The following is a 24,905-nucleotide window of genomic DNA, read 5'->3' on the forward strand; positions in this document are numbered from 1 at the left end:
CCCTACATTTGAACCCTAAAGTTCAAAGTGGGGATCCAGCCTTGACAATGCCACCATGTGTCCTAGCAGTCTGAGACAGGCCCGGGCTGTAGTGAGCGGGTGGGCGGTGATTTGGGCAATCAGATCTGACACTGCCTCGAACCTGGCTTCTGGCAGGAAAGCTCTGGCTTGGGAAGAGTCGAAGACTGCTCTGATAAACTCTATCTTCTGCACCAGGACCAATGTTGATTGTTGTTAGTTTATCAACAGGCGCAGCGCTTGGCAGATGGCTTGTAGCACCGCGACACTGCATTGGACGTGCTCCCTAAACTGGCCCAATAAGCTAGTTGTCGAGCTATGGGTAGATCTGGATACCCCTATGTCTGAGGTAGGCTGCAACCTCTACCATGCACTTTGTTAACACTCTTGTTGCTGTCGCTAGGCCAAATGGGAGCACTGTGAACTGGTAATGGGTCTGCCCGATTACAAACTGTAGGAACCTTCTTTAGCCATGAAAAATCGAAATATGAAAATACGCATTCTTCAGGTCGAGGGCAGTGTACCAGTCTCCAGGATTCAGTGAAGGGATGATGGAGGCTAGGGAGACCATGCAGAACTTCAACTTCTTGAGATATTTGATGATGTCTTGCAGGTTGAGAGTGGGGCGTAGACCCCCCCTTGGCCTTTGGAATAAAAAAACAGTAGGAGTAAAATTCTTTCCCTCTCAGATGCTGGGGAACTTCCTCTATGGCTCCCATCCACAGGAGTTCTTGAACCTCCTGAGTGAGCAGATGCTCGTGAGAAGGGTACCTGAAGAGGGGGTAGGAGGGAGGGAGGGAGGGATAGAAAGGAATTGGAGGGTATACTCCCCCGCCACAGTGCTAAGCACCTACTGGTCTGATATTATAGAAGCCCAAGCAGGGAGGTAGGGCAGTAAACGGTTGGAAAATAAAAGAGGCATCGGATTCCAGTTGCAGACTGGGAGGTTGCTGTTGGGCGCACCCTCAAAATTCCTGCTTGTTACCCGGCTGGTGGTGGGTGGAGCCCGACTGACCAGAGGTAGTCAGCGATTGGCCCTGGCAGCACTTATAGCCCTGGCCCGTCTTACGGTAGCACTCCAACCTGGACTGGCTCCCGAATCTCTGGGTCTGCTGCAGTTTGAACCACTTTCTTGCAGGCGCAGGCGTGTGAAGACCCAGGGAGCGCAATGTAGCCTGGGAATCTTTTGGACCATGCAATCTGTTGTCTGCTTGGTCCGATAATAGCGCCAGGCCATCAAAGGGGAAGTCCTGGGTTGACTGCTGAACCTCCACTGGGAGTCTGGACCACTATAGCCAAGACGCCCTTCTCATGGACACGGCCGAAGCCACAGTCCTGACTGCAGAGTCCACTGCATCTGAGGCTGCTTGGAGAGCAGCCCTCACCACTGTCTTGCCCTTCTTGAGAATGGCCAGGAACTCCTGCTTAGAGCCCTCTGGCAAAGAGTCCAAAAGCTTGGCCACAGATTGCCAAATGTTATAATCGTATCTGCCAAGCAGGGCTGTGTGTGTGGGCACTCGCAATTGGAGGCCGGCAGTCAAATAAATCTTTCTGCCAAACATATCGAGCCTCTTTGCGTCTTTGTTCTTAGGAGTCAAAGCAGGTTGCCCCTGCCTGTCAAGTTCATTGGCAGCGGATACAACTAAAGAGCTCAGGGAGGGGAGGGTGGAAAGGTATTCGAAGCCTTTAGCCGGGACATAATATTTCCTCTCCGCCCGCTTGGAGATGGGGGTGGGGGGGCAGGGGCAGGGAGGAGGGAATTTGCCACAAGGCCTCGATTAATTTTACCACCTCCTGGTGGACAGGCAGAACCACCTTAGAAGGGGCCGCTGCACTCAATATGTCAAATACGGTGTCGGAAGGTTCTGACAACTCCTCGACCCCCAGCCCCAGATTTGTTGTCATTCTTAAGTAGCTCCTGCTGAGCTTTGACATTGTCCTGGGGAATCATATGGGAGGGCCCCGCCAATGGCTTATCAAGTGAAGAGGATGAGGATTTGGGTTGACCAACTCCATTTCCACTGCCGGGGGGAGCCTTGGCTGAGGCCGGCTACCACTGGACACCCTGCTCCGACTCCTCTTCTGAGTCTTGGGGTGGACGGGAAACTGTTGCCGATCGCTTCTCAGAAGCAGTGATCAGACTGATCACTGCACAAGCTCCAATATCTGAGGGAACTCCCAAGGGTTCCAGAACTGCCATGGAGCCGTCACTGGTCCTGAGGCGAAGCACTTGCTGGCAGTTCCGGGGGAAATCCCGATGAAACTGGCAGGTGACCTTGGCCCACGGGCACTACGAGCTTCTCGCCTTCCGAGACTGAGAAGGAAGAGCTTCATCTTGGGGACCACGGAGATATACCTGTCTCAGAGAACTGGAAGGGACCCTGAAAGGTAATCGAGTCCAGCCTCCTGCCTTCACTAGCAGGACCAACTACTGATTTTTTCCCAAGATCCCTACATGGCCCCCTGAAGGATTGAGCTCACAACCCTGGGTTTAGTAGACCAATGCTCAAACCACTGAGCTATCCCCCCCCCCCCCCCCGCCCCCCGTGGTGGTACCACTACCACCTCTTTGCCCTTTCCATGCTGGCTGTCCCTGTGCTCATCCCCTGGGGATCGGTGCCAGGAAGTCGGAACTCGTTGTTGGGTCTCCGGTGACAGCACTTGGTGGATCAGTGATGGTTGCCTGGTTATCGATGCCTCACACTCTGGAAACGGTGCCAGGGCTCCAGTGACCGGGAGCGCAGAGACCTCCATCATGACTCCAGAGATTGCCATCGGGCCTCTGGAGACTGGTACCGTCGATCCAGAGACCGGCATTGAGACTCAAGGGATCGGTGCCATGAGTCTGGAGAGTAACGCAGACACTCAGGAGACAAGTGCCGGGCCTCTGCAGACTGGTGGCGTGCCTTGAGAGGTTTGTGCCAGATAGCTGGCTAACGACGCTGGGATTCCGGAGAATGGTGCCTGGAGTCCAGGGAGCGGTGCTGGGAGCTCTGGTAGGCCAGCTGGCTTGTGTTGGAGGGCAGACAGCACAGCTCTGGAGACTGCTGGGGGGATGCCTCCTGTGGTGGTGCCAGGGAGCGGTGCCGTGCAGATGGGAATCCTTTTAAGGGCCCCAGGGCAGGATTGCCTCTCGAGCGGGCAACTTCTATCACAGGCATCAGCAGCACTGGGAAGGACAATATGTCCTTAAGCAGCCTGAAAGTCCTCTGGTGTGGATAGCTCTGCCACGTGCCGGGTGCCTCTGCTGCTTCCCAGGGTGGTGGGCAGGTCCCGGAGGGAGCTCGACAGATCAGCCGGTGATGCTGGAGCCTGGCTGCACTCTAGAGGGGATCAGCTGTCCCACATGGGTCTTTGCTCACCTCCGGCTTTCTCTTTCCCTTTACAAGACATGTGAGACTGCCCGATCCCGGTGTGTTTCTTCTGTTTCTTAGCAGGTACTGGGGATGGGGATCGGCGCTGTTCGGAGGTCAGGGCCGGTGCCACACTCCGCACTGACGCAGAGGTGCTTGTAGCAGAGTCCAATCTGGCTGGCTCCATAAGGAGCGCTCGAAGCCAAATGTCCCACTCCTTTTTGGTGTGCGGCTTAAAACTTTGCAAATGCGACACTTGTTGCTTATGTGGGTTTCCCTCAAGCACTTCAGATAGCTTTGGTGGGGACTGCTGATGAACATAGGTTTTTTTACAGTGCTCACAAGGCTTGAAGCCCAGGGACTGGGGCATGCACTGTCCCTGGGCTAAGTCTCGTAGGAGACTAACTAACTTATTCTATACTTACACTAAGGGAACTAATAAGAACTACACTAGAAACTACTCTCCACAATTATATACAGCAAAAAATACTAGAAACAACACTGGAAGAGTCAAAAACTTGCCAAGGCAATGGAATGTTCCAGCACCATCACTGGCGGTAAGAAGGAACTGAATGGGGGGTGGCGGTGGTCCTTATACGGGCACATATGCACGTCACTCCAGAGGGCGCCAGAGCCGATCCGCTGTGGATACCACTGAGGGAAAAACTTCCAGCCCGGTGCGTGTAGCGAGCACACACCTACAGTGGAATGGACATGAGCAAGCACTCAAAGAAGTTGTAAATTTTTGGCCAATTTAAAAAAACGGGTACTTACCCAAAAGACCAGAATAAGCTCATGTTAATGAATTAGCAGTTAAATGTAAAATATTTGTATAAAAAAAGGAAGAGTATTTTATGCTTCAGATGTCTTTACATAAATCTTTTGTTGCACTGACTTCCAGATTTGTCATTGCTAAGTCTTGCTGCACTTTAGAGATAATAAATAATCCATGATTAGTGGAAGTGGTGCCCGCCTTGAAGCTATATATGCACCATATATGATTTTTTTTTGTGGTTCAGTATCATGCAATAAATTCTTAATTGCAAGATTATTACTGGGTTATCCCTTATCTAAAATAATTTACATTTTAAAAGGCAAACTACAAAAATTTAAATTTTACTGCAAGATATTGACATTCTTTAATAAAAATGGGAGCATAAAGTATGTATTCTTTTTAAAATATAAACAGATCTCTCAGTTTTCTTAGCTGAAAAGTGTATGTCTGACTAATTAATTCTAAACAATAAATAGGGGACTAGATGATTCAGGGAATTGGTAATGAGACATGAAGTGTTTCATTACTAGGTTATTACTGGTTCAAATCTCGCAATGATCTGTAATTACTAAAAGTTGTCTCAGTCCGCTTCCTAGTAGACAACTGCCCATATCACTGATATATTTGAGCACAATAGTGGCAATCAATAGAAAGGCCAAGGTCTGAATGAATAGGCATGAAGAACAAATTACCTCTCAGGTACAGGGGTGGTCTTCCTAGGTCAAGGACTGAGGCTCAAAGATTGAGTATAGTGAGGAAACTTGGTCTTCCCACCCTCACATTTCAGAGTGCAATTTTCAAAAGTGCCTAAGAGACTTAAGGCATCCAACTCCTACTGACTTTCAATGGGAGCTGGGCATCAAACTTTCTTGGGCACTTTTCAAAATACTCTCCCCAGGATATTAATGTATTACTTTCGCAAAGCACTCAATTTAAAAAGAGAAACAAATATGGATCTTTACTGCTAAATTGGTTTGCTGGAAAAATTATGATCTATGCAGAATTATGAACCAGGCTTTAAAATAAATGCCCTTCAACATTAAAAATTAAACTAAAACCAGCAGCTTAAAACTAACATATAAGAGCAGATATTCAAATATCTTACCTGCAAAACAGCATCATTTTTTGAAATTTTTTCCAAACATAAAGTTGGTAAAATTACCAAGGCTTTTTCTAAAATTGTTCTAACAGTTGTCTTCCCTCCACCTGTAGGGCCTACTAACATCACACCAACCCGAGCCTGAAAACACATTTGCAAAGATCAGCTCATTTCTAAGTGGCATTGGAGCTTATCCCTAAAATGATAGACTATTAGAAAAAAATTTCAATGATTTAGCATGTGTGCAAGTTTAGAATTCTGATATGAATTTGATTTTGTTCTGAAAAATATTTTTTCTTCCTACTACAATATCAATTTTGTAGTTCTCAATAGGCATGTGATTATATTAGGATCTTTTGGATACTGTCACAAATCTTCAAAGAATCTCTGGACTTGTACCTCAAATTCAAGGCATTTGTCATGTTAACAAATGTTCTGCTGTACTTACCAGAATTTGATTGTGAAACTGTAAAACTTTTTCTATCTGAGATGCCCAAGGCTGCAAACATAACTGTTGCATTGCAACAGCTACTGATTTCTAAGATGAAAAAAAAATCACACAGTTAGCACAGTAATAATACTTAAAAGAAATTAAAAGGTAAAGTGACTACTTCTGCGGTAAATGCATTTTCCTGAAAACATTTTTAGGAAGGCAGCAGTATCAGAAGCAGAAGAAATTAGAAAAGTAGGTGATTTCCACAATACCTGGGTCTAATATTCCTAAAAAAAAATTTAAATAAATAAAATAGGTTATTGTATCCCCTAAGAACATACAAATGTTTCTGATGCATGCTAGAATGCAATTAACAATATCATAAAGAAATCTCTGATTAATTGCAATTCCAACTATAATGCTTAAATATCACATGCATCCGGTTTAGCACAGCTCAAATTGACAGATAAAATGGAACAGATTAAATTATTAACCTAGTTGTTTCTTTCTTTTACTTAGTCCTTCAGTGTCATGACCTTGTCTTCATAAAAAGAGTTCCCTTTATTTTCTATGGGCAAAGACACATGCTCAGAATTTCCACTTACTTGAATTATAATACTGTACACATCTTAACTCCTAAGACATGAAACATGTTAACTATAATATCATGGAAATTGAAAAGAGAGGGTTACTCACCTTGTGCAGTAACTGAGGTTCTTCCAGATGTGTGTCCCTGTGGGTGCTCCACTTCAGGTGCATCCCGGCGCTGCTGATCGGAGATTTTCAGTACCAGTGCCTGGTTGGGACGCGTGTGCGCAGTAACCGTCTCATGGTGCCGTTGGCGATTCAACTAGCACTCGCGTGTCCTAACCCCTCAGTTCCTTCTCTACTGTAGAGTCCTTACTGCAAACTCCGAAGTAAAGGGGAGGAGGATGGGTAGTGGAGCACCCAGAGGGGGAGACATCTCGAAGAACCTCAGTTACTGCATAAGGTGACGAACCCTCTCTTCTTCTTTGAGTGCTGTGGGTGCACCACTTCAGATGAATGTAGAGCAGTGCCCTCATGAGGATGGAAGGGACTTCGGAGTGGAGTCAATTGCTGAGGCTAGTACAGTGAGGCCTAGTCGGGTATCCAAGCTGGAACCAAGTGTGATTGCACAGTGGTTCGTGAATGTGTGTTCAGAGGCCCAGGTGGCTACCCTACAGATGTCTAGAATGGGAACATTGTGTAGAAATGCTGTGGAGGTAGCTAAAGCTCTTGTCGAGTGGGCTCTGATGCCCGGAGGGGCTTCAGTTGTATGTAGTGAATAGCATGTATGGATACAGCTGGATATCCATTTGGATAATCTTTGAGTCATATGGCAGAGCCTTTTGATCATTCTGTTGTTGACACAACGAGTCTAAGAGATTTACAGAATGGCTTCGTTCTGTCTAGGTAAAAGGCCAAGGCCCGGCGCACATCCAGTGTGTGCAGGATTGCCTCTTGAGCATTAGTGTGTGGTTTTGGGTGGAACGTAGGTAAGTGAATTGGTTGGTTGAGATGGAATGAAGATGATATTTTGGGCATAAATTTAGGATGTGTTCTAAGTGTGACTTTATCCTTGAAGAATATTGTGAATGGGGGTGAGCCATGAGAACCCCTATTTCACTAACTCTTCGTGCCGATGTAATGGAGACCAGGAATGCCACTTTCATAGATAAGTGAAGTAATGAGCATATGGCTAAGGGTTCAAAAGGGGCTCTGGTTAGACTTTTGAGAACCAGATTTAAGTCCCATGTGGGTGTGGGTTCTTGGATGTCTGGATACATATTCTGTATGCCCGTTAGGAATCATTTAGTAATCGGGTGGGTGAATACCGATGTCCCATCTACTTGTTTATGGAAGGCCGTGATGGCCACAAGGTGAACTCTAAGCGAGCTCATAGCAAGCTCTGAGTTCTTTAGAGATAATAAATAATCCATGATTAGTGGAAGTGGTGCCCGCCTTGAAGCTATCTGTTTGTTTTGGCACCACAGAAAGAATCTTTTACATTTTTGGAGGTAGATAGTGCGTGTGCTGTATTTCCTGCTGTTTATTAACACTTGTTTTACCTGTTCTGAGCAGGTTAGTTCGTTGGGGTGGAGCCATGCCTTTAGGTGAAGTCTCTTCAGGTCCAGATGGAGGACTTGACCGATGTCCGGAGAGAGAAGATTCCGTAGGCGAGGAAAAGTGAACAGTTTGCAGATCGCCATGCGCGACAGGTAAGGGAACCAAGTCTGTCTGGGCCATGTCAGTACTATGAGTATTATTTTGCCTCTGTCTGTTCGTATTTTGTGCATCACTCTGGAGATCTGAGGTATCAGTGGAAATGCGTATAGAAGAGGAGCACTCCATTTGATGAGGAAAGCGTCCCCCAGGGATCGTGCTCCGAGTCCTGCTCGTGAGCAAAACTTTGGGCATTTCTTGTTTACTGATGTCGCAAACAGTTCTGTGTGTGGTGATCCCCACATGTGAAATATGTGTTGGATTATTTTGTCGTTCAGTTCCCATTCATGCTCTTGGGAAAACCATCTGCTTAATGTGTCCACCATCATGTTCAGTCAGCCTGGGAGGTATGCTGCTGTAACAGAGATGTGTTTTATGCACCAGTTCCATAGTTTTAAGGCCTCCGTGCATAAGGAATGGGAATGTGCCCCACCCTGGCGGTTTATATAGAACATACATGCAACGTTATCTGTTGGGATCCTTATAATGGGGAGGAAATGTTGGTATGCGTTGCGAACCGTGCATAATTCGAGCAGGTTGATGTGTAAGTGTGTTTCTGTGGGGGGACCACTTGCCTTGGGTTGTATATTGGTTTAGGTGAGCTCCCCATCCGACCAGTGAGGCATCTGTTGTGATTTGTACCTGCTGAAACGGGATGCCTGAGCACACGTTTATTGGGTTTGTCCACCATCGTAGTGAATGTACGACCTCTGGGGTTGGCGTGAGTCTTTTGTGTAGGTTGTGCTTTCATGAAAGCAATGCAGGTGTAGTCTGGAATGTTTTACAACAAAAGTGGTGGCCGCCATATATCCCAGGAGTTGTCGGCAGGTGCATACAGACACCTACAGGCTATCTGAGATCACCGATATGACGGAAGTCAGCGCTGTGAATCGGGGAATCGGTAGCAATGCTTTGGCCTCTACTGAGTCCAGGTGCACTCTTATGAAGTCCAGTTGTTGTACTGGAGTTAGGGTAGATTTCTTTTCGTTGATTTGTAGCCCTAGGGAGTGAAATAGAGAGATGGTTTGTCAAGTCATGTGTAGTGTTTCCATCCTGGTAGAACCTTTTAGTAAGCAATCATCTAAGTATGGGAATACCAGTATTCCCTGTCTGTGTAGATGAGCAGCTACCACCTCTAGGGTTTTGGTAAAGACCCGTGGAACTGTCAACAGTCCAAATGGCAGTACTCTGTATTGGAAGTGATCTTGTCCCACTGTGAATTGTAGGAATTGTCTGTGAGCAGTATGGATGGTAATGTGAAAGTAAGCATCTTGTATGTCGAAGGCTGAGAATCAGTCCCCCTCTTCCATAGCTGGGATGATCGAGTTCACTGTGACCATTTTGAATCTGTGTGTGTGGACAAATTTGTTGAGTTTTCTGAGATCTAGTATGGGTCTCCAACCTCCGTTTTTCTTTTGAGTCAGGAAATAATGGGAGCAAAATCCTTTCCCTCTGTGTTGTGTTGGAACTTGTTCCATGGCCCCTAATTGTAGAAGGTGATCTACTTCTTGTCTCAATAGGTGCTCATGAGAAGGTTCCCTGAAGAGGGATGGGGCAGGCGGGTGGGTAGGTGGGATAAAGGTAAAGGGGATGGTATAACCTGTTCGAATGATCTCCAAAACCCAGTGGTTCGTAGTGATGGTGGCCCATATATGGTAGAACGGTCAGAGTCAATGACCAAAAACTTGGATTATTTGTTCTATTGGCGCTGGTGGTCAGGGACGGTCGGTCAGATCCTCCACCAACATTTCAAAATTGCATCTTGTTTGAAGGTGATTGGGATGTCGCAGTCTGGGACTGGGTAGGGTGATGTCTCTGTGATCTGTGCCTTTGTCTTTGATTATCATAAGGCCTCTGTTGTCTCTGTCCAGTTGTGTCTATTGCACTGATAAGGTTGATATCTCCTACATCTGTTAAGGGGCGTACAGATGCCCAGGGTTTGGAGCGTAGTTCGAAAGTCTTTCATTGAGTGTAAAAAGCGACAAAGAGTCCTGTGGCACCTTATAGACTAGCAGAAGTATTGGAGCATAAGCTTTCGTGGGTGAATACCCACTTCGTCAGATGCATGTGGTGGAAATTTTCCTTCCTGTGTTAGTGTAGGGAGTGTCCTGAGTAGATGGTGCAGTTTCTTAGTATATTCCTTGGTGGGATCTGAGGAAAGTGGCCTGTAGAATTTGGTATTGGAAAGTTGTCTGGCCGCCTCCTTTTGGTAGTCAGACCTGTTCATGATGACAACTGCACCCCCTTTATCAGCCTCTTTGATTATAATGCCAGGGTTGTTTCTGAGGCTGTGGATGGCATTGCGTTCTGCACGACTTAGGTTATGAGGCAAGCGATGTTGTTTTTCCAGAATTTCTGCCTGTGCATGTCGGCGGAAGCTTTCTATGTATAGGTCCAGAATGTCATTTTGACCCTCAGGAGGAGTCCATGTGGAGTTCTTTTTGTGCTGTTGGTGGGGGGGTATCTGTGTATCAGTGCGCTGTTCAGTGTTATCTTGAAAGTATTCTTTGAGTCGGAGGTGGCGAAAGTAGGCTTCCAGATCACCGCAGAACTGTATCATGTTCATGGGGGTGGTGGGGCAAAAAGAGAGTCCCCGAGATAAACAGACTCTTCTGCCTGGTTGAGTGTATAGCTGGATAAATTGACGATATTGCTGGGTGAGTTAGGGGTACCACTGTTCTGGCTCCATGTGGCAGGTAGGATTTTAGACAGCTTACGGTCCTTTTTCCTTTGTAGAGAGGTGAAGTGTGTAATGTAGATCTCCTGTCTTATTTCAGTAAAGTCCGTTTGTGTGGAAGGTTGGTTATTTATGAAAGTCTCCAGGTTGGAGAGCTCTTTTTTGATGTTTTCCTGTTTGCTGTATAGGATGCTGATCAGGTGGTTTCTCAGTTTCTTTGATAGTGTCTGGCATAATCTCTCACTGTGGTCTCTGCAGTATGTAGATAGCAATGGATTTTTCACCTTCAGTCCATTTGGTATGATGTCCATCCATTTGCATTTGGAAAGGAAGATGATATCTGTCTGTACTTGTGCAAGTTTCTTCATGAGGTTGATGGATTTCCACTCCATACGGCTAAATGCAGTGCCTTGCATGGTGTCAAGTATGTATATTTCCACCATGTGCGTCTGACGAAGTGGGTATTCACCCACAAAAGTTTATGCTCCAATACTTCTGTTAGTCTATAAGGTGCCACAGGACTCTTTGTCGCTTTTTACAGATCCAGACTGACACGGCTACCCCTCTGATCATTGAGTGCAGGACTTCATCTGTTTTTGCCGAGAATAGTTTTTCCCTGTCAAAGGGGAGGTCCCCGACTTTAGTCTGGAGGTCCTTCGGTATTCCAGAGGATTGTAGCCAGGAGGCCCTCCTCATGACTACTGCTGTAGCTGTTGTGCGAGCAGCTATGACCATGATGTTAAGGGACGCTTGTAAAGCAGTCGTTGCCATGAGTTGACCTTCGGTTATGGTGGATTGGAATTGATCCCATCGGTCTTCTCGGATGTCTGCTATGAATTCACTGAGTTTTTGGTAATAATCATGGTCGTATTTCGCTAGTACTGCTGTGTAGCTGGCCATGCGAAATTGAAGGGTTGCCGATGAATAGACTTTTCAGCCAATCCAATCTTTTTGAGTCCTTGTCCAGTGGGGTGGATTTATAATGGGGTTGTTCCACTCATTGGTTCACCGCCTCCACAACCAAGAAGTATGGCTGAGAGTGTGAAAATAGGAAGTCCATACCCTTGTTGGGAACTTAATACTTCCTGTCCGCCCTTTTGCATGTCGGAGGTATGGTTGCTGGTGTTTGCCATACTAATTCTGCTGGTTCCATTAGAGCGCTATTAATCGGTAGTGCAATCTTAGTCGAGGATGCTGGGTGTAGTATCTTGAGCTGATGTTGGTTTTCAGTCACCTCTTCCAGCTGGACGTTCTGGCTGGGTGCCATCCGTTTGAATAGCTCTTGAAATTGTTTTGAGTCATCTGCAATGGTGGGCAGGGATGGCATGACCGCCTCATCCGGAGAGGAAGATGAGTTGTGAGTTGGTGATTGTTCTTGGTCATTGGAATCATCCAATTCCTCTACAGAGTCCTCCTGTGTCTCCGAGGGCTCGTTTGCAGTATCTGTCGCAGGGCATATCTGTCACCTCTGCGATGTACGGGGGGGCCCTTGGGCCTGAGCATGGTAAACTGCCCATGAGTCCCACTGTGCCCATTGCATTGGGAATGGCATGGGGGGCACATCCACAGGTTAGTCAGCCATGGAAGCATGTCCCTGGTGGGGGTTCCCTGGAACTTGTGTGCAACACTGGTGGTTCAGTGCCCAATGGGGAGGAATCTCCGGAGTAGAAGACTGCCTCATACATATCAGCTTCCTCATCACTTGAGAATCTGGAGGCATTTGGTGATTCCAGTTGCACCGGTGCCATTGGCACCGGAGAACCGTCGGTGCCAAGTATCGGTGTGGATGAGATTCTGATATTGGCTGCTTTAGTGAGGGAGCATGGTGCTGAGGGCAGCGGTGCCATGTTCTTATGTGTAGAAGCCTGGGACGTTGATCCCGTCCGCCTGTGCATGGCCTTTGCTGGTGCCGACTTAGTATGGTCAGGTATCGGCTCTGTAGTATGTGGCACCATAGGAGGTGGCATAGCGAGCTTAGGCATTGTCGGCCCCGTGTCCTTCCTTGGAGTAGTTGGTGCTGTGGAGGAAGTTGATTTATGCCTGCAACTTGGTTCCTTATCTCTGCCAGCCGAGGTCCCAGTACTGGCGGTGCCGGAGATGCTCGGAGCATCAAACATGCTCACCCTGCTGGTCACCATGGGTAGCGATCTTGCTGGAGACCGTTTTCTCTTCAACGGTTCTCCATGAGCAGGAGATGTCTCCCTCTTCCTCGCCTTTTTGGAGGAGAGGGTACTTGCTCTGTTCAGGGAGGAGATACCTGGCGAATCCCCCAATTCCCGGAGCGGAGGGTGGTGTGAGGGATTTTTCCATAAGAATCATTTTGAGTCGGAGATCCCTGTCTCTCCTCACTCTGGCTTTAAGATTACTGCAGTGGGAGCATTTCTGAGGAATGTGCTCCTCTCCTGAGCAGCAGACGCATTGTGAGTGTCCGTCGGAGACAGGCATCGCGTCCTTACAAGAAGTACATCTTTTAAACCCAGGAGAGGCTGGCATTTTCAGATTCCAATTTGGTCGTGGGATAACTAAAGGAAATGAAGGGAAAAAACCCCTAGGGAGGTTTTTTTTTTTTTTTAGTTTAACTGGTTAGAAAAAGAAACAGAAATCTAGTTCAACAATGACTAACTATTGAGGACTAACTTAACTAATAACTATTTTTAACACTTTTCTAGATGGTTCTGTGACACTGCCGTTGGAGCTCCGTCTGCAGCTGAGGACAGTTGACAAGGATCTGAGGGAGCTGGGACGCACGAGCGCTACTTGAATCTCCAACGGCATTGCGAGACAGCTACTGTGCATGCGTGTCCCAACCAGGTTCTGCTACCGAAAATCTCCGATCAGTGGCACCGGGATGCACCAACACCTGAAGTGGAGCACCCACAGGGAACTCGAAAAAGAACTTTTAAATCCTTTATGACATGGTTATGGCTTGCTCTTTTCTGTAAAAGCCTTATAAATAATGGGCTTGAGGAACCTCACACTGATTTTACATAAACAGAATTATTCTCAGTATGTATCAGTATAAGGTACCAATCCTGCAAAGACTTTTGCAAGTGCTTAACTTAACTGAAGTCAGTTGGACACACTGCCTGCTTAAAGTTAGGTCCTCATACCACAAAGACTTGCATATTGCTTAAGTAGCAGGAAAATCAGCCCAATAGTCTCACAAGAGATCTCAAGATGATCAAGGGATCTTCGTTCACAAAGGCTGGACAGAGATCCATCTTCTCTTCAATACATACACAAACTCCAGCTACACATGACCACCAAGAATAGAAAAGACTCCACAGTGTTCAAATCTTTGGGCAAATTTCAACAAATGAAGAGGAAAAAAGCTCTACAGGTTTCTCTCAAACAAACTAGAAATTCCACCTTTAACAGAAATCCCATGTTATTTTATATCAACATGTGAAATTAACACAAAAGACTAAAAAGTAAATTTGATTTACTTTTAAAACAGGTTTCTTTAGACAACTGAGATAACTGGACTACAGACAAAAAATGTTAAGGGAAAACCCTGCTTCCCCTTTCCTCTGCAGACACATAGGGCCCAATAGGTAGTGGAACATGTTCCACTGCACAGAGCACAAATCAGGGGAACTTGCATAGGAGGGCTCCACTCCCTGGTCTCCATGGGGCTGTGAAGGATGGAGGATAAATCAGCAGATCTGGGACTGAAGATCTATGGTTCAAACATATCTGTGTGAAGTGGGTCAGGCTTGAGTCTTCAGGAGTTGCAGAGTGGCTCCATGGCCTAGGGTGGAGAGGGGAAGGATGCTATTTCCCTGGCCATTGGAGAACTCTCCCCCATCAAGCCACATCACTTTGATTTGCTGCATATCAGGGTTTCTCCCTTAATAAAAATTTTAAGAATTTTTAAACCATTAAAGATTTTTTATCCCTTTCTTTATTGAAACAAAACAGTGACATTTAAGTTGTTAATCACTATCCCAGAAAAGCCCTATTCATTTTATTACCTCTAGTTTGTGAGTGCTTACTCTTGGAACTGTAATTCCTGGGAACAGATCTGCCATAATGTTCTCAAACAGAGGAACATCTTCTGCAAGAAACTTGGGTAAATTAGCTTCTTTCAATGAATTGATTATAATGAGAGTTTCTTCTTCTGCAGGAACACTAGTATCATAATTTCTAGAAAAATTATAAAAAGAATGTCAGCTCAGGATATTTAATATATGGTTCTATCTGTCTTACACCCTGGGAGAATATCATTCTCATTTTCTAATTTATTTATAATTGTGCATCATACTGTATATTTTAGCAGATATTTTGAAAATAATCACATTTTTGTACTGAAAAGAGTTTGGAAGGACAAGATGAGATCAAACTTCTTTATTTAATTTGAATTTCACCTTGGAACATAATTTTGCTCACTTTCCTCATTTGGGACCCAATCCAATTCTGACTGAAATAAAATAAAAGATTCTCACTGACATCAATAAAAGTTGGATCAGGCCCATGAGTAGTAAATTAATACAAAATCTATTCAACAGGAAAAAAGGCAAATGAATAGAGTAAAACAGGAATTCAAGTCACAGTATATTAAAACAACAATCATAGAAATGTAGAGCTGGACAGGATCTCAAGAGGTCATCTAGTCCATCTCCCTGTGCTGAGGTAGGACCAAGTATATCTAGACCATCCCTGACAGGTGTTTGTCTAACCTATTCATAAAAGCCTCCTATGAGGGGAATTGCACAACCTCCTTTGATAGCCTATTCCAGTATATAACTATCCTTACAGTTAGAAAGATTTTCCTTATATCTAACCTCAATCTCCCTTGCTACAGATTAAGCTAATTATTTCTTCTCCATGTCCATTGAAAGTAGGACAACAATTGATCACCATCCTTGTTATAACATATTTGTAGACTTATCAGGTCTCCCCATCTTTTCTCAAAACTAAACATCCCTAGTGTTTTTTAAACCTTTCCTCATCAGTCATGTTTTCTAAATCTTTTATCATTTTTGTTGCTGTCCTCTGGACTCTATTGAATTTGCCCACATTTGAAAGTGTGGCGTCCAAAACTGGAAGCAATACTTCAGATGAGGTCTCATCAGTACCAAGCAGAGCAGAACAATTACCTCTCATGTCTCACATATAACACTACAGTTAATCCACCCAGAATATTTGCCTTTTTTGCAACTGCATGACATTGTCTCATATTCAAATTGTGACCCACTATACCCCCAGATCCTCTGTGCCGACTTCTCCTCTGTCCGGTGGGTCCTCAACCCGCCCCCACCCTTGCCCCGCCTCTTCCTGCCCCTGCATTGCCCGCACCCCACCCCATTCCACCTCACCCCAGCCCCGCCCTCATTCCACCTCCTTCCCCCAAACTCCCGGCCCTGCCCTGCCTCTTCTCCGTCTCCTCCCCTGAGCGTGCCGTGTCCCCGCTCCTTCACCTCCCTCCCGGAAAGTCCTAAGTGCTGCCAAACAGCTGTTAGGCAGCGGGCAGGAAGCGCTGGGAGGGGGAGGAGCGGCGATGCAGCGCACTCGGAGGAGGAGGAGGTGAGAAGGGGACGGGGGTGGATGGAGCTTGGCTGCCGGTGGGTGTGGAAAGATGACGATACCTTGCTTCATAGACAGGTAGCAACTACCACCAGGAACTTTGAGAACACCTGAGGGGCTGCTGATAGTCCAAAACGCAGTACTGTGTACTGGTAGTGGTGGTCACCCATGATGAATCAGAGAAATCGTCTGTGGGCAGGATGTATTGTGATATGGAAATATGTGTCTTGGACGTTGAGGGCCGAGAACCAGGCCCCCTGTTCAATTGCTGGGATAATTGTGGAGAGGATAACCATCTTAAAGTGTTGCAGCTTGAAAAACTTGTTTAGACTGTGAAGGTCCAGGATGGGTCACCAGTCATTGGATTTCTTCTGGATGAGGAAATAATGGGAGTGAAACCCTGTCCCCTGTTTTGGAAAGGGACCAGTTCTATGGCTCCCAGCTGCAGAAGATGACTTATTTCTCCCTGTAGAATGGGTTCATGAGAGGGATCCCTGGAGAGGGACGGGGAAGAGGGGTGGTGGAGCAAGATAGGAAGGGGATGGAGTATCCTTCCTTGATTATCTCTAAAACTCACTTGTCTGAGGTGATGAGTTTCCATGATGGAATAAACAGAGTTAGTTGGTCGCCAAGCTGGTGGGATGTCAAAGATTGTGGGGAGTCCAGTGGCACTTTGAAGTGTCACCGGACTCCTTGTTGTTTTTGTGGATACAGACTAACACAGCTACCCCTCTGAAAGATGGTGGGAATGACTGGAAGAGGAGGACGCTTCTTGGGGCACTGACCACACCTTCCAAATTGTTGCTTAAGTGGGGTTGAATGAGAAGTAGCCCTCTGAGGAGTGGGTTTTCTACGCTTGGAGAAAAGCCTTTGTTTTCAGCACTGGATGTCCTAATGACATTGAGGAGTATAATACGGTGGCAGGGATTGCAGGGGGAGATGATACTTTCCGGATGTCTCTTAAACGCAGGCGTGTAGGTGCCAAGAAATCGGAGTGTAGCTCAGGAGTTTTTAAGGGAGTGCAGGGAATCATCTGTGTGCTCTGAGAACATTTTTTTTTTGTTTCGGTACCGAAGGTACTTGGGTGGGACCCACAGCTATGGCCCGTCAGATGTTGTTGAGGCGACTGACGTCATTGGGGATGGTGTTCTGGTGGGCTATGCCTCAAAGCATAGGCACTAACTCCATGGGTGCTCCGCGGCTGGAGCACCCACAGAAAAAAAATTGTGGTTGCTCAGCACCCACCAGCCACCCACCAATCAGTTGTTCGGCGGCAGGCAGGAGGCACTGGGGGGAGGGGATGGAGTGGGGGTGGGAAGAGGCGGAGTGAGGGCAGGGGTGCTTGGGGGAGGAGAAGGGGTGGGAAGAGGTGGAGCGAGGGTGGGGACTTGGGGGAAGGGGCAGAGTGGGGACAGGGCCTCAGGGTGGAGCAGGGGTGGAGCACCCACTCGGAAAGAAGAAAGTTGGCGCCTGTGCCTCCAAGTGTGAGGAGGGAGCCCATTTTTTCTAATCCAAGTGAGAAAGGGACGACTTTCTCTTCGAAGGACGAGGGGAATGAGGATCAGCAGACAACCTGGCAGAACGCGAGGGCCTCACAGGGGGAGAGTCCAGGCCTGGGTCTGATGCATGCTGCAGTGATTTCTCCATAAGGAGAAGTCTTAAGCTAACGTCCTGGTCTTTCTTGGCTCGGGCTGTCAGGCCATGGCAGTGGGAACACTTTGTAGAACGTATCCCTCTCCCAGACAGTGTGTATATTGCAGATGGCTGTGTGTTACCTGTATGGTGGCCCCGCAGGAGATGCACCTCTTACACCAAGGGATCTGGACATAAGGGTGAAGAAAAAAAGCTTCCCAATTGGGATGGGTGGGAAGCAGGGGGAAAATGAAACCTAAGCTATGAAATAACTGTAAAGATAAAGTAAACAACAACAAAAATTTTTTAGAAGAAAAGGAGAAGAAAAAAATACTAACTACACTACAACTAACAGGTAAGGCACTAACTACTGAGGGAACAGGAAAAAGTGGGCTCTGCTGCAGATTCCATCCAAGACTAAAGGTGGTAGAAAAGGAACTGGGGGGAGTCAGACTGCACAGTACTATATCTATATATATATCTATATATATATGTACCGCTCACTGTGCAAGAGGGAGGAGGTGCATATGTATGGTCCGACAGGCACTGCTGATGAAGATCTCCGATCCCAGGCACAGGGAGCACTGCTGCACCTACAGTGGAGCACTCATAGGGACATCACTTGAAGAAGAACATGAAATTTCAGCTTTGGCAAAACTGCAGTAGTTAAAATGAATATCTTACCCCAAAATCACTTCTTTTTTCCATACAGTACAAGTTCCAGGCCCAGGAAATCTCTTAGATCAAATGGCAATCCATGATAAATTGATTTGGGGAAATAAGAAACCCTGTGTTAAGCCATCTACTTTACATAGGCCATGGTAAAAGGGAGGATTGGCTCTGTCAAGGCTGAATCCCCACTCTGGCACTTCGAATGCAGAAGGTGGGGGCCCACAAGGATTTTAAAAATTAATACTTGCCACTCCAGGCTTGTATTAAACTCCCAAAGTTATAGCTTTTCTCTGACCTTGGCTTGGTAAACGCTGCCACCACCCAAATGCAAAAAACCCCCTTGGACCGAGGAAGGAGCACTTGGGAATTCCTCCCTGTGGGGGTACCCTCAAGCCCTTTCACACACACCCCTCCGGGGAAGAGCTGAGAAAGAAAACAAAGGAAATTAGCTGTTGCTACCAGCTAATCAAACAACATGCACAAACCTCTTAGGACACCAAAAATTCAATCCTGTTCTTAAAAAGTAAATTTTATTAAAACAAGAGAAAGTAAATACATCTGGAATTTAGGCTTTAGCTAGATTTTAAAAGAGCAATTCCAAAAATTAAACACCCAAAATAGCTTTCTTGGGGGTTCAGCTTAAAGGTTACAAGCAAACAAAAGTATCTGGGGTTAGCACAGAGGAGTCCATTACTCATAAGAAATAAACAGAAATAACCCTAATTGCATCTTTCTAAACATTCCTGATCTACTTACACATTTGGGAGTTCCAGATAAGTAGTTCTAGGTATGATCTGATGACTTATGATCATACCTGGCTTAAAGCGGCTTACAGCATTGCTGGTCTGTGTCTCCGCTCTCTGGAGAACAACCACAGACACAAAGGGAAAGCTTCTTTCCCAATTTTAAGAAGTTCTAGCCTTCCCATTGGCTCTTTTGGTCAGGTGCCCTTTTCTTTACCTGGAGGACTTTGTTAACCCTTTACAGGTAAAGCAAGCAGAGAACAGCCACCAAGAGGGACTTTATAACTAACTGGGTGTCTATAAAAGGGAGCTCCCCCCCTTTATTTATCTCAGGCTCTACCAAACATTAAGCATTATTATCAAGCTAGTCAAATAAAAAACCTGATATACTGCATAACACCAAATCCTGATAAGCACTGGGTAGAGATAGAACAAGGTCATTGTTGTGCCATCAAACTCCACATGATTCCCTGGATAAAGAATGCCCATAGGCCAAAACCAACTGCGAATTGAATAGCCAGTAAAAGCAGATTTTTGCATCATCGCTGAATGGCTGAAAGTTAGGGAGCTTCAGTAGGGGAGACAGCAGGGGTTGTTGGAGCATTTTGGCCTGAAAGTGATGATAGAGATTTGGCCAGGAATGGAAGAAAGCAGCTGGGAGAAGAAGACATTGGGGAAAGTTTGAACTAGGAAGTGCCACAGTTGGAAGAGTGGGTATAGCCAAGAGTTTTGGAGGAGATGAGAAGTTAGCATTTGGAAGTGGGAAAATATTGGCCAATTTGAACAAGGAAATGAAAACAGCAGTTGCAAACAGAGGGAGTGAAGCCTAGAAAATGTCTGGAAATATACTTTCTATTTAACTTAAGTGACAGCACAAGCCATACAGGAAATGGGCTTGTCTATATATACACATATATGTAAATTCCCACATGTGCATAACAACAGCTGCTAAACACTTTGGACCAGATTCATCCATGGTATACCCTCATTATTTTCAGTGAAGTTATATCATGAAAGAATTTGGCTCTTTACCTCCCTGATGTAACTTTGAACATGTGACTGTAAGTAAAGCACAACAGATAATGTCTGCTTCTGGATGTCTGCTTTCTCTTCCTGGGCAGAAATGCATCACATTCTTTTTATGAGCCCAAAACTACAAGGTATTGTGCACACCTACATGCTACCAAGCACACGCTGATGCTAACAGGCGTTGAGGGTGTTCAGCAACTCACTGTTCTGGAACTTTAATACTTAAAATCTAGCTGTTGGAAAGTAGGATGCATCACTACAAAGGCTTTGTATCAACATACAACATAAAAACCTTTAACTGCACCTCAGTGCTCGCTCATAAGCAGTATGTGATGCCAAATCAAGGTTTCACCAGTGGAGTTAATATTGATCTTGCTTGTTTTGAAAGCTGGAGTCTTCAATGTAACTATCATCAGTTAAGTCTTTTGCATATTTTTAAAACTATTTTACATTTTTGTTTGTTTAGGGTAATGATTATAGCAGAGCTCCTCAGTCCTCCAACTTCCATCTTGTGATGAGACAACCCAACATCCACTGGGCTGGTGATGTCAGCGTGTAAGTCAATATTCTTGTTAAAGATTCTCTGCTCACAACATTTTAGTTGTGAGATTGTGTATTATTTTGCTTGTTAAGACACCATAATAAAGACCTAAATTTTAGTAATATAGTATGGGAGAGATTTAGAATCTTACTCACTGTATTTTTAATTCTTTTTTCTTCTGTCCAGCCCTCAATAACACTGTTTTTATGGCTCTCATACCAAAATCATAATGATCCTAGAAAACATTAAATATCTTTCCTTAACGAGGCTAAAAGAATATAACAATTTCTTAAACAATATCAGACATAAATTGACATATGCACTTGAGAACAAGAAACTCAGTGGAATTGCTTGGATGCCCCTTGATTTGTCCCTTGAACTATATACTTATTATATATAATAAATTACTCCATTTGGAGAAATGCAACCCAATCATAGAATCAAACAAAACAGGTTTGATATAAAAATATATCTAGGTAAGAAATTTGTGAAACCAACCAATGACAGCTCAAACAAGTGAAAGGTAAGGCTATCCTGTGTACTTAACAACTCATCATAGAATCTCAGGGTTGGAAGGGACCTCAGGAGGTCATCTATTCCAATCCCCTGCTCAAAGCAGGACCAATCCTCAAACAGATTTTTGCCCCACACCCCTAAATGGCCCCCTGAAGGACTGACCTCCCAACCCTGCGTTTAGCAGGCCAATGCTCAAACCACTGAGCTATCCCTGTCCCCCACTAAGTGCCTAAGTGAAAAATGTACTCCATGCCTAAGTGAAAAATGTACTAAATGAATTAAAAAAAATCATAGCCAAGTCAAGGATTTTTTGAGGGGGCCAAAGCAATAAATTCACATTATGGAATTAACTCCTGCAAAATCTATTTTTCAATATTAAATGACTGATCATTATTGAGTTGTAAAAGCAAAATAAAAAAAGGTTACTCACCTTTTTGTAACTGTTGTTCTTCGAGATGTGTTGTTCATGTCCATTCCAAGCAGGTGTGTGCGCGCCGCGTGCATGCCAGCCTGAAGATTTTACCATAGCAGCATCCGTAGGGTCGGCTTCGGCGCCCCCTGGAGTGGCGCCTTCATGGCGCCGTATATAGGGGCCCGCCGCCCCTCCACCCCCTCAGTTCCTTCTTGCCGGCACTCCGACAGAGGGGCAGAAGGCTGAGTATTGGAATGGACATGAACACATCTCGAAGAACAACAGTTACAAAAAGGTGAGTAACCGTTTTTTCTTCTTCGAGTGATTGTTCATGTCCATTCCAAGCAGTGACTCACAAGCCTGAACCTAGGCGGTGGGGTCGGAGGTCACTGCAGACTGGAGTACTGCACGGCCAAAGGCTGCATCATCTCTGGCCTGGCGCGTGATGGCATAGTGCGCCGTAAAAGTGTGGATTGAGGACCACGTGGCTGCTCTACAAATTTCCTGCGTCGGGACTTGTGCCAGGAACGCAGCGGAGGAGGCCTGCGCTCTTGTGGAGTGGGCCGTGATAGGCGGGGCCGGTATGTTAGCCCGACGGTAACATTCTCGGATGCAGGTTTTAATCCAAGAGGAGATCCGCTGTGATGAGACCGGGAGCCCTTTCATCCTGTCAGCCACAGCGACAAAAAGTTGGGTTGATTTCCTGAAGGGTTTAGTCCTTTCAATATAGAATGCCAGGGCCCTGCGAACGTCCAGGGAATGCATCCTACGCTCCTTAGCGGAGGAGTGTGGCTTCGGACAGAAGACCGGGAGAAAGATGTCTTGAGACATGTGAAACTGGGAGACTACTTTAGGAAGGAACGCAGGGTGCGGCCTGAGTTGGACCTTGTCTTTGTAGAAGACAGTGTATGGAGGCTCTGATGTCAGTGCTCTGAGCTCCGAGACTCTCCTGGCTGATGTGATAACCACTAGAAACGCGACCTTGTATGAAAGATATAACAGCGAGCACGAAGCCAGAGGCTCGAAAGGTGGCCCTGTGAGGGCGGACAGGACCAAATTGAGGTCCCAAGCTGGGACTGGGTGACGAGTATGCCGGAACAGTCTGTCCAGGCCCTTGAGGAAGCGACTAACCAATGGGTTTGCAAAAACTGAGCTACCTCCCGCTCCAGGGTGGAACGCTGAGATAGCCGCTAAGTGGACTCGAACCGAAGAGGGGGAGAGTCCTAGTTGTCTCAGATGAAGCAAATAGTCCAGTATGAGAGGGATCGGGGCGAGCAAAGGAGCCTGACCCTGCTGCTCAGCCCAGATGGAGAAGGGCTTCCACTTGGACATGTACGTGGCCCTGGTGGAGGGTTTCCTACTACCGAGAAGCACCTGCCTGACCTGACGAGAGCATTGCATCTCCTCAGGGTTTAGCCATGGAGCATCCAGGCTGTGAGGTGGAGTGACTCTAGATTCGGGTGACGTAGGCGACCCCGATCCTGTGTGATCAAGTCTGGGAGCAGGGGCAGCCTGAGGGGCGCCCGTATGGACATGTGCAGGAGCGACGTGTACCAATGTTGGAGCAGCCAGGCTGGCGCTATCAGGATGACACGAGCGTGATCCCTGCGAACCTTGAGGATTACCCTGTGAACCATGGGAATCGGGGGAAAAGCGTAAAGTAGGCCGTCTTCCCAGGAGAGGAGGAAGGCGTCCGTCAGGGTCCCCGGACTGCGTCCCATGAGGGAGCAGAATTGCTGACACTTCCTGTTCTCTCTCGAGGCAAACAGGTCTATCTGGGGATGGCCCTAGAGTCAGAAAATTGAGAGCACTACATCCCGGCAGATAGACCACTCGTGACCGTGGAACGAGCGGCTGAGAGCGTCTGCCAGCCTGTTCTGCTTCCCCGGTAAGTAAGCTGCTGTCAGGTGAATTGTGTTCTGTACACAAAAGTCCCATAACGCGAGGGCTTCCCGGCACAGGGGAGAGGAGCGTGCACCACCCTGTTTGTTGATATAGAACATCGCTGGTGTGTTGTCCGTAAGGATGGAAACACACCTGCCTGCTAGGTGGGGTTTGAAGGTCCTGCATGCCAGACGCACCGCTCGTAATTCCCTGATGCTGATGTGTAAAGAAAGGTCCTCTCTTGACCAAAGACCTTGGGTTCTGAGGTTCCCCAGATGCGCTCCCCACCCCAGCTCCGACGTGTCCGTTACCAGGGACAGAGAGGGCTGGGGGCTGAGAAAGGGTACTCCCGCGCAGACCTCCCGTGGGTCGAGCCACCACTGGAGGGAATCCAGCACCGGTCAAGGGAGCATTACTACAGAGTCTAGGGAGTCCCTGGCCGGCCGGTACATCTTCGCCCACCAGGACTGAAGCGGGCGCAGTCTGAGCCTGGCATGGCTCACCACATAGGTGCATGCCGCCATGTGACCCATTAACTTGAGGCAATTTCTTGCAGTAGTGGTTGGGTAACGTTGGAGACCGAAAATAATGTTGGACATGGTCCAGAATCTGGACTCTGGGAGGTACGCTCTGGTGTGTGTCGAATCCAGGACCGCCCCTATAAATTCTATTCTTTGGGTTGGAGATAATGTGGACTTGGCCTCGTTCAGTAGGAGGCCGAGCTCGAGAAAGGTCTTCCTGATGAAGACCACCTGAGCCTTCACCTGTTCCTTGGCACGGCCCTTGACGAGCCAATCGTCCAGGTAGGGAAAAACTTGAATTCCCTGCTTGCGCAGGAAGGCTGCCACGACTGCCATGCACTTCGTGACAGTCCGAAGGGTAGAACTGTAAACTGAAGATGGGTGTTGCCTACAACGAATCTGAGGTAACACCTGTGCTGAGGAATTATTGCGATATGAAAGTATGAGTCCTTTAAGTCGAGGGCGGCACACCAGTCTCCTGGATCCATGGAAGGTATGATGGAGGATAGGGAGACCATGCGGAACTTGAGCTTTTTTACAAACTTGTTTAGACGCCACAAGTCCAGAATAGATCTGAGGCCCCCTTTCACTTTCGGTATTAGGAAATAGCGGGAATAGAAGCCCCTGCCTCTGAACCCCTGAGGAACTTCCTCCACTGCCCCTGCTGCAAGAAGGGACTGCACTTCCTGAATTAGAAGTTGCTCGTGAGAGGGGTCCCTGAAGAGGGACAGGGAGGGGGGCTGGTGGGGCGGGAGGGAGGAGAACTGGATAGAATATCCCCTCTCTACCGTACAGAGTACCCAACTGTCTGATGTGATTCGGGCCCAAGC

At 46.7% G+C, this 24,905-nt stretch overlaps 1 protein-coding gene across 1 annotated transcript in view; it reads right to left on the reverse strand.

The window, feature by feature from the left end:
- The window catches only part of DNAH14 (dynein axonemal heavy chain 14), a 439,459-nt gene that overhangs the window by 239,015 nt on the left and 175,539 nt on the right, over window positions 1-24,905 (reverse strand). Inside the window, 4 exon segments of the mRNA XM_029912981.1 lie at window positions 5,290-5,386; window positions 5,694-5,783; window positions 14,574-14,745; window positions 20,898-20,977. Coding sequence (XP_029768841.1) covers window positions 5,290-5,386; window positions 5,694-5,783; window positions 14,574-14,745; window positions 20,898-20,977 — 439 coding nt within the window.

This window comes from Terrapene carolina, unplaced genomic scaffold (genome assembly GCF_002925995.2).
Source record: "Terrapene carolina triunguis isolate 2854851 unplaced genomic scaffold, T_m_triunguis-2.0 Scaffold406, whole genome shotgun sequence".
NCBI lineage: Eukaryota > Metazoa > Chordata > Testudines > Emydidae > Terrapene > Terrapene triunguis.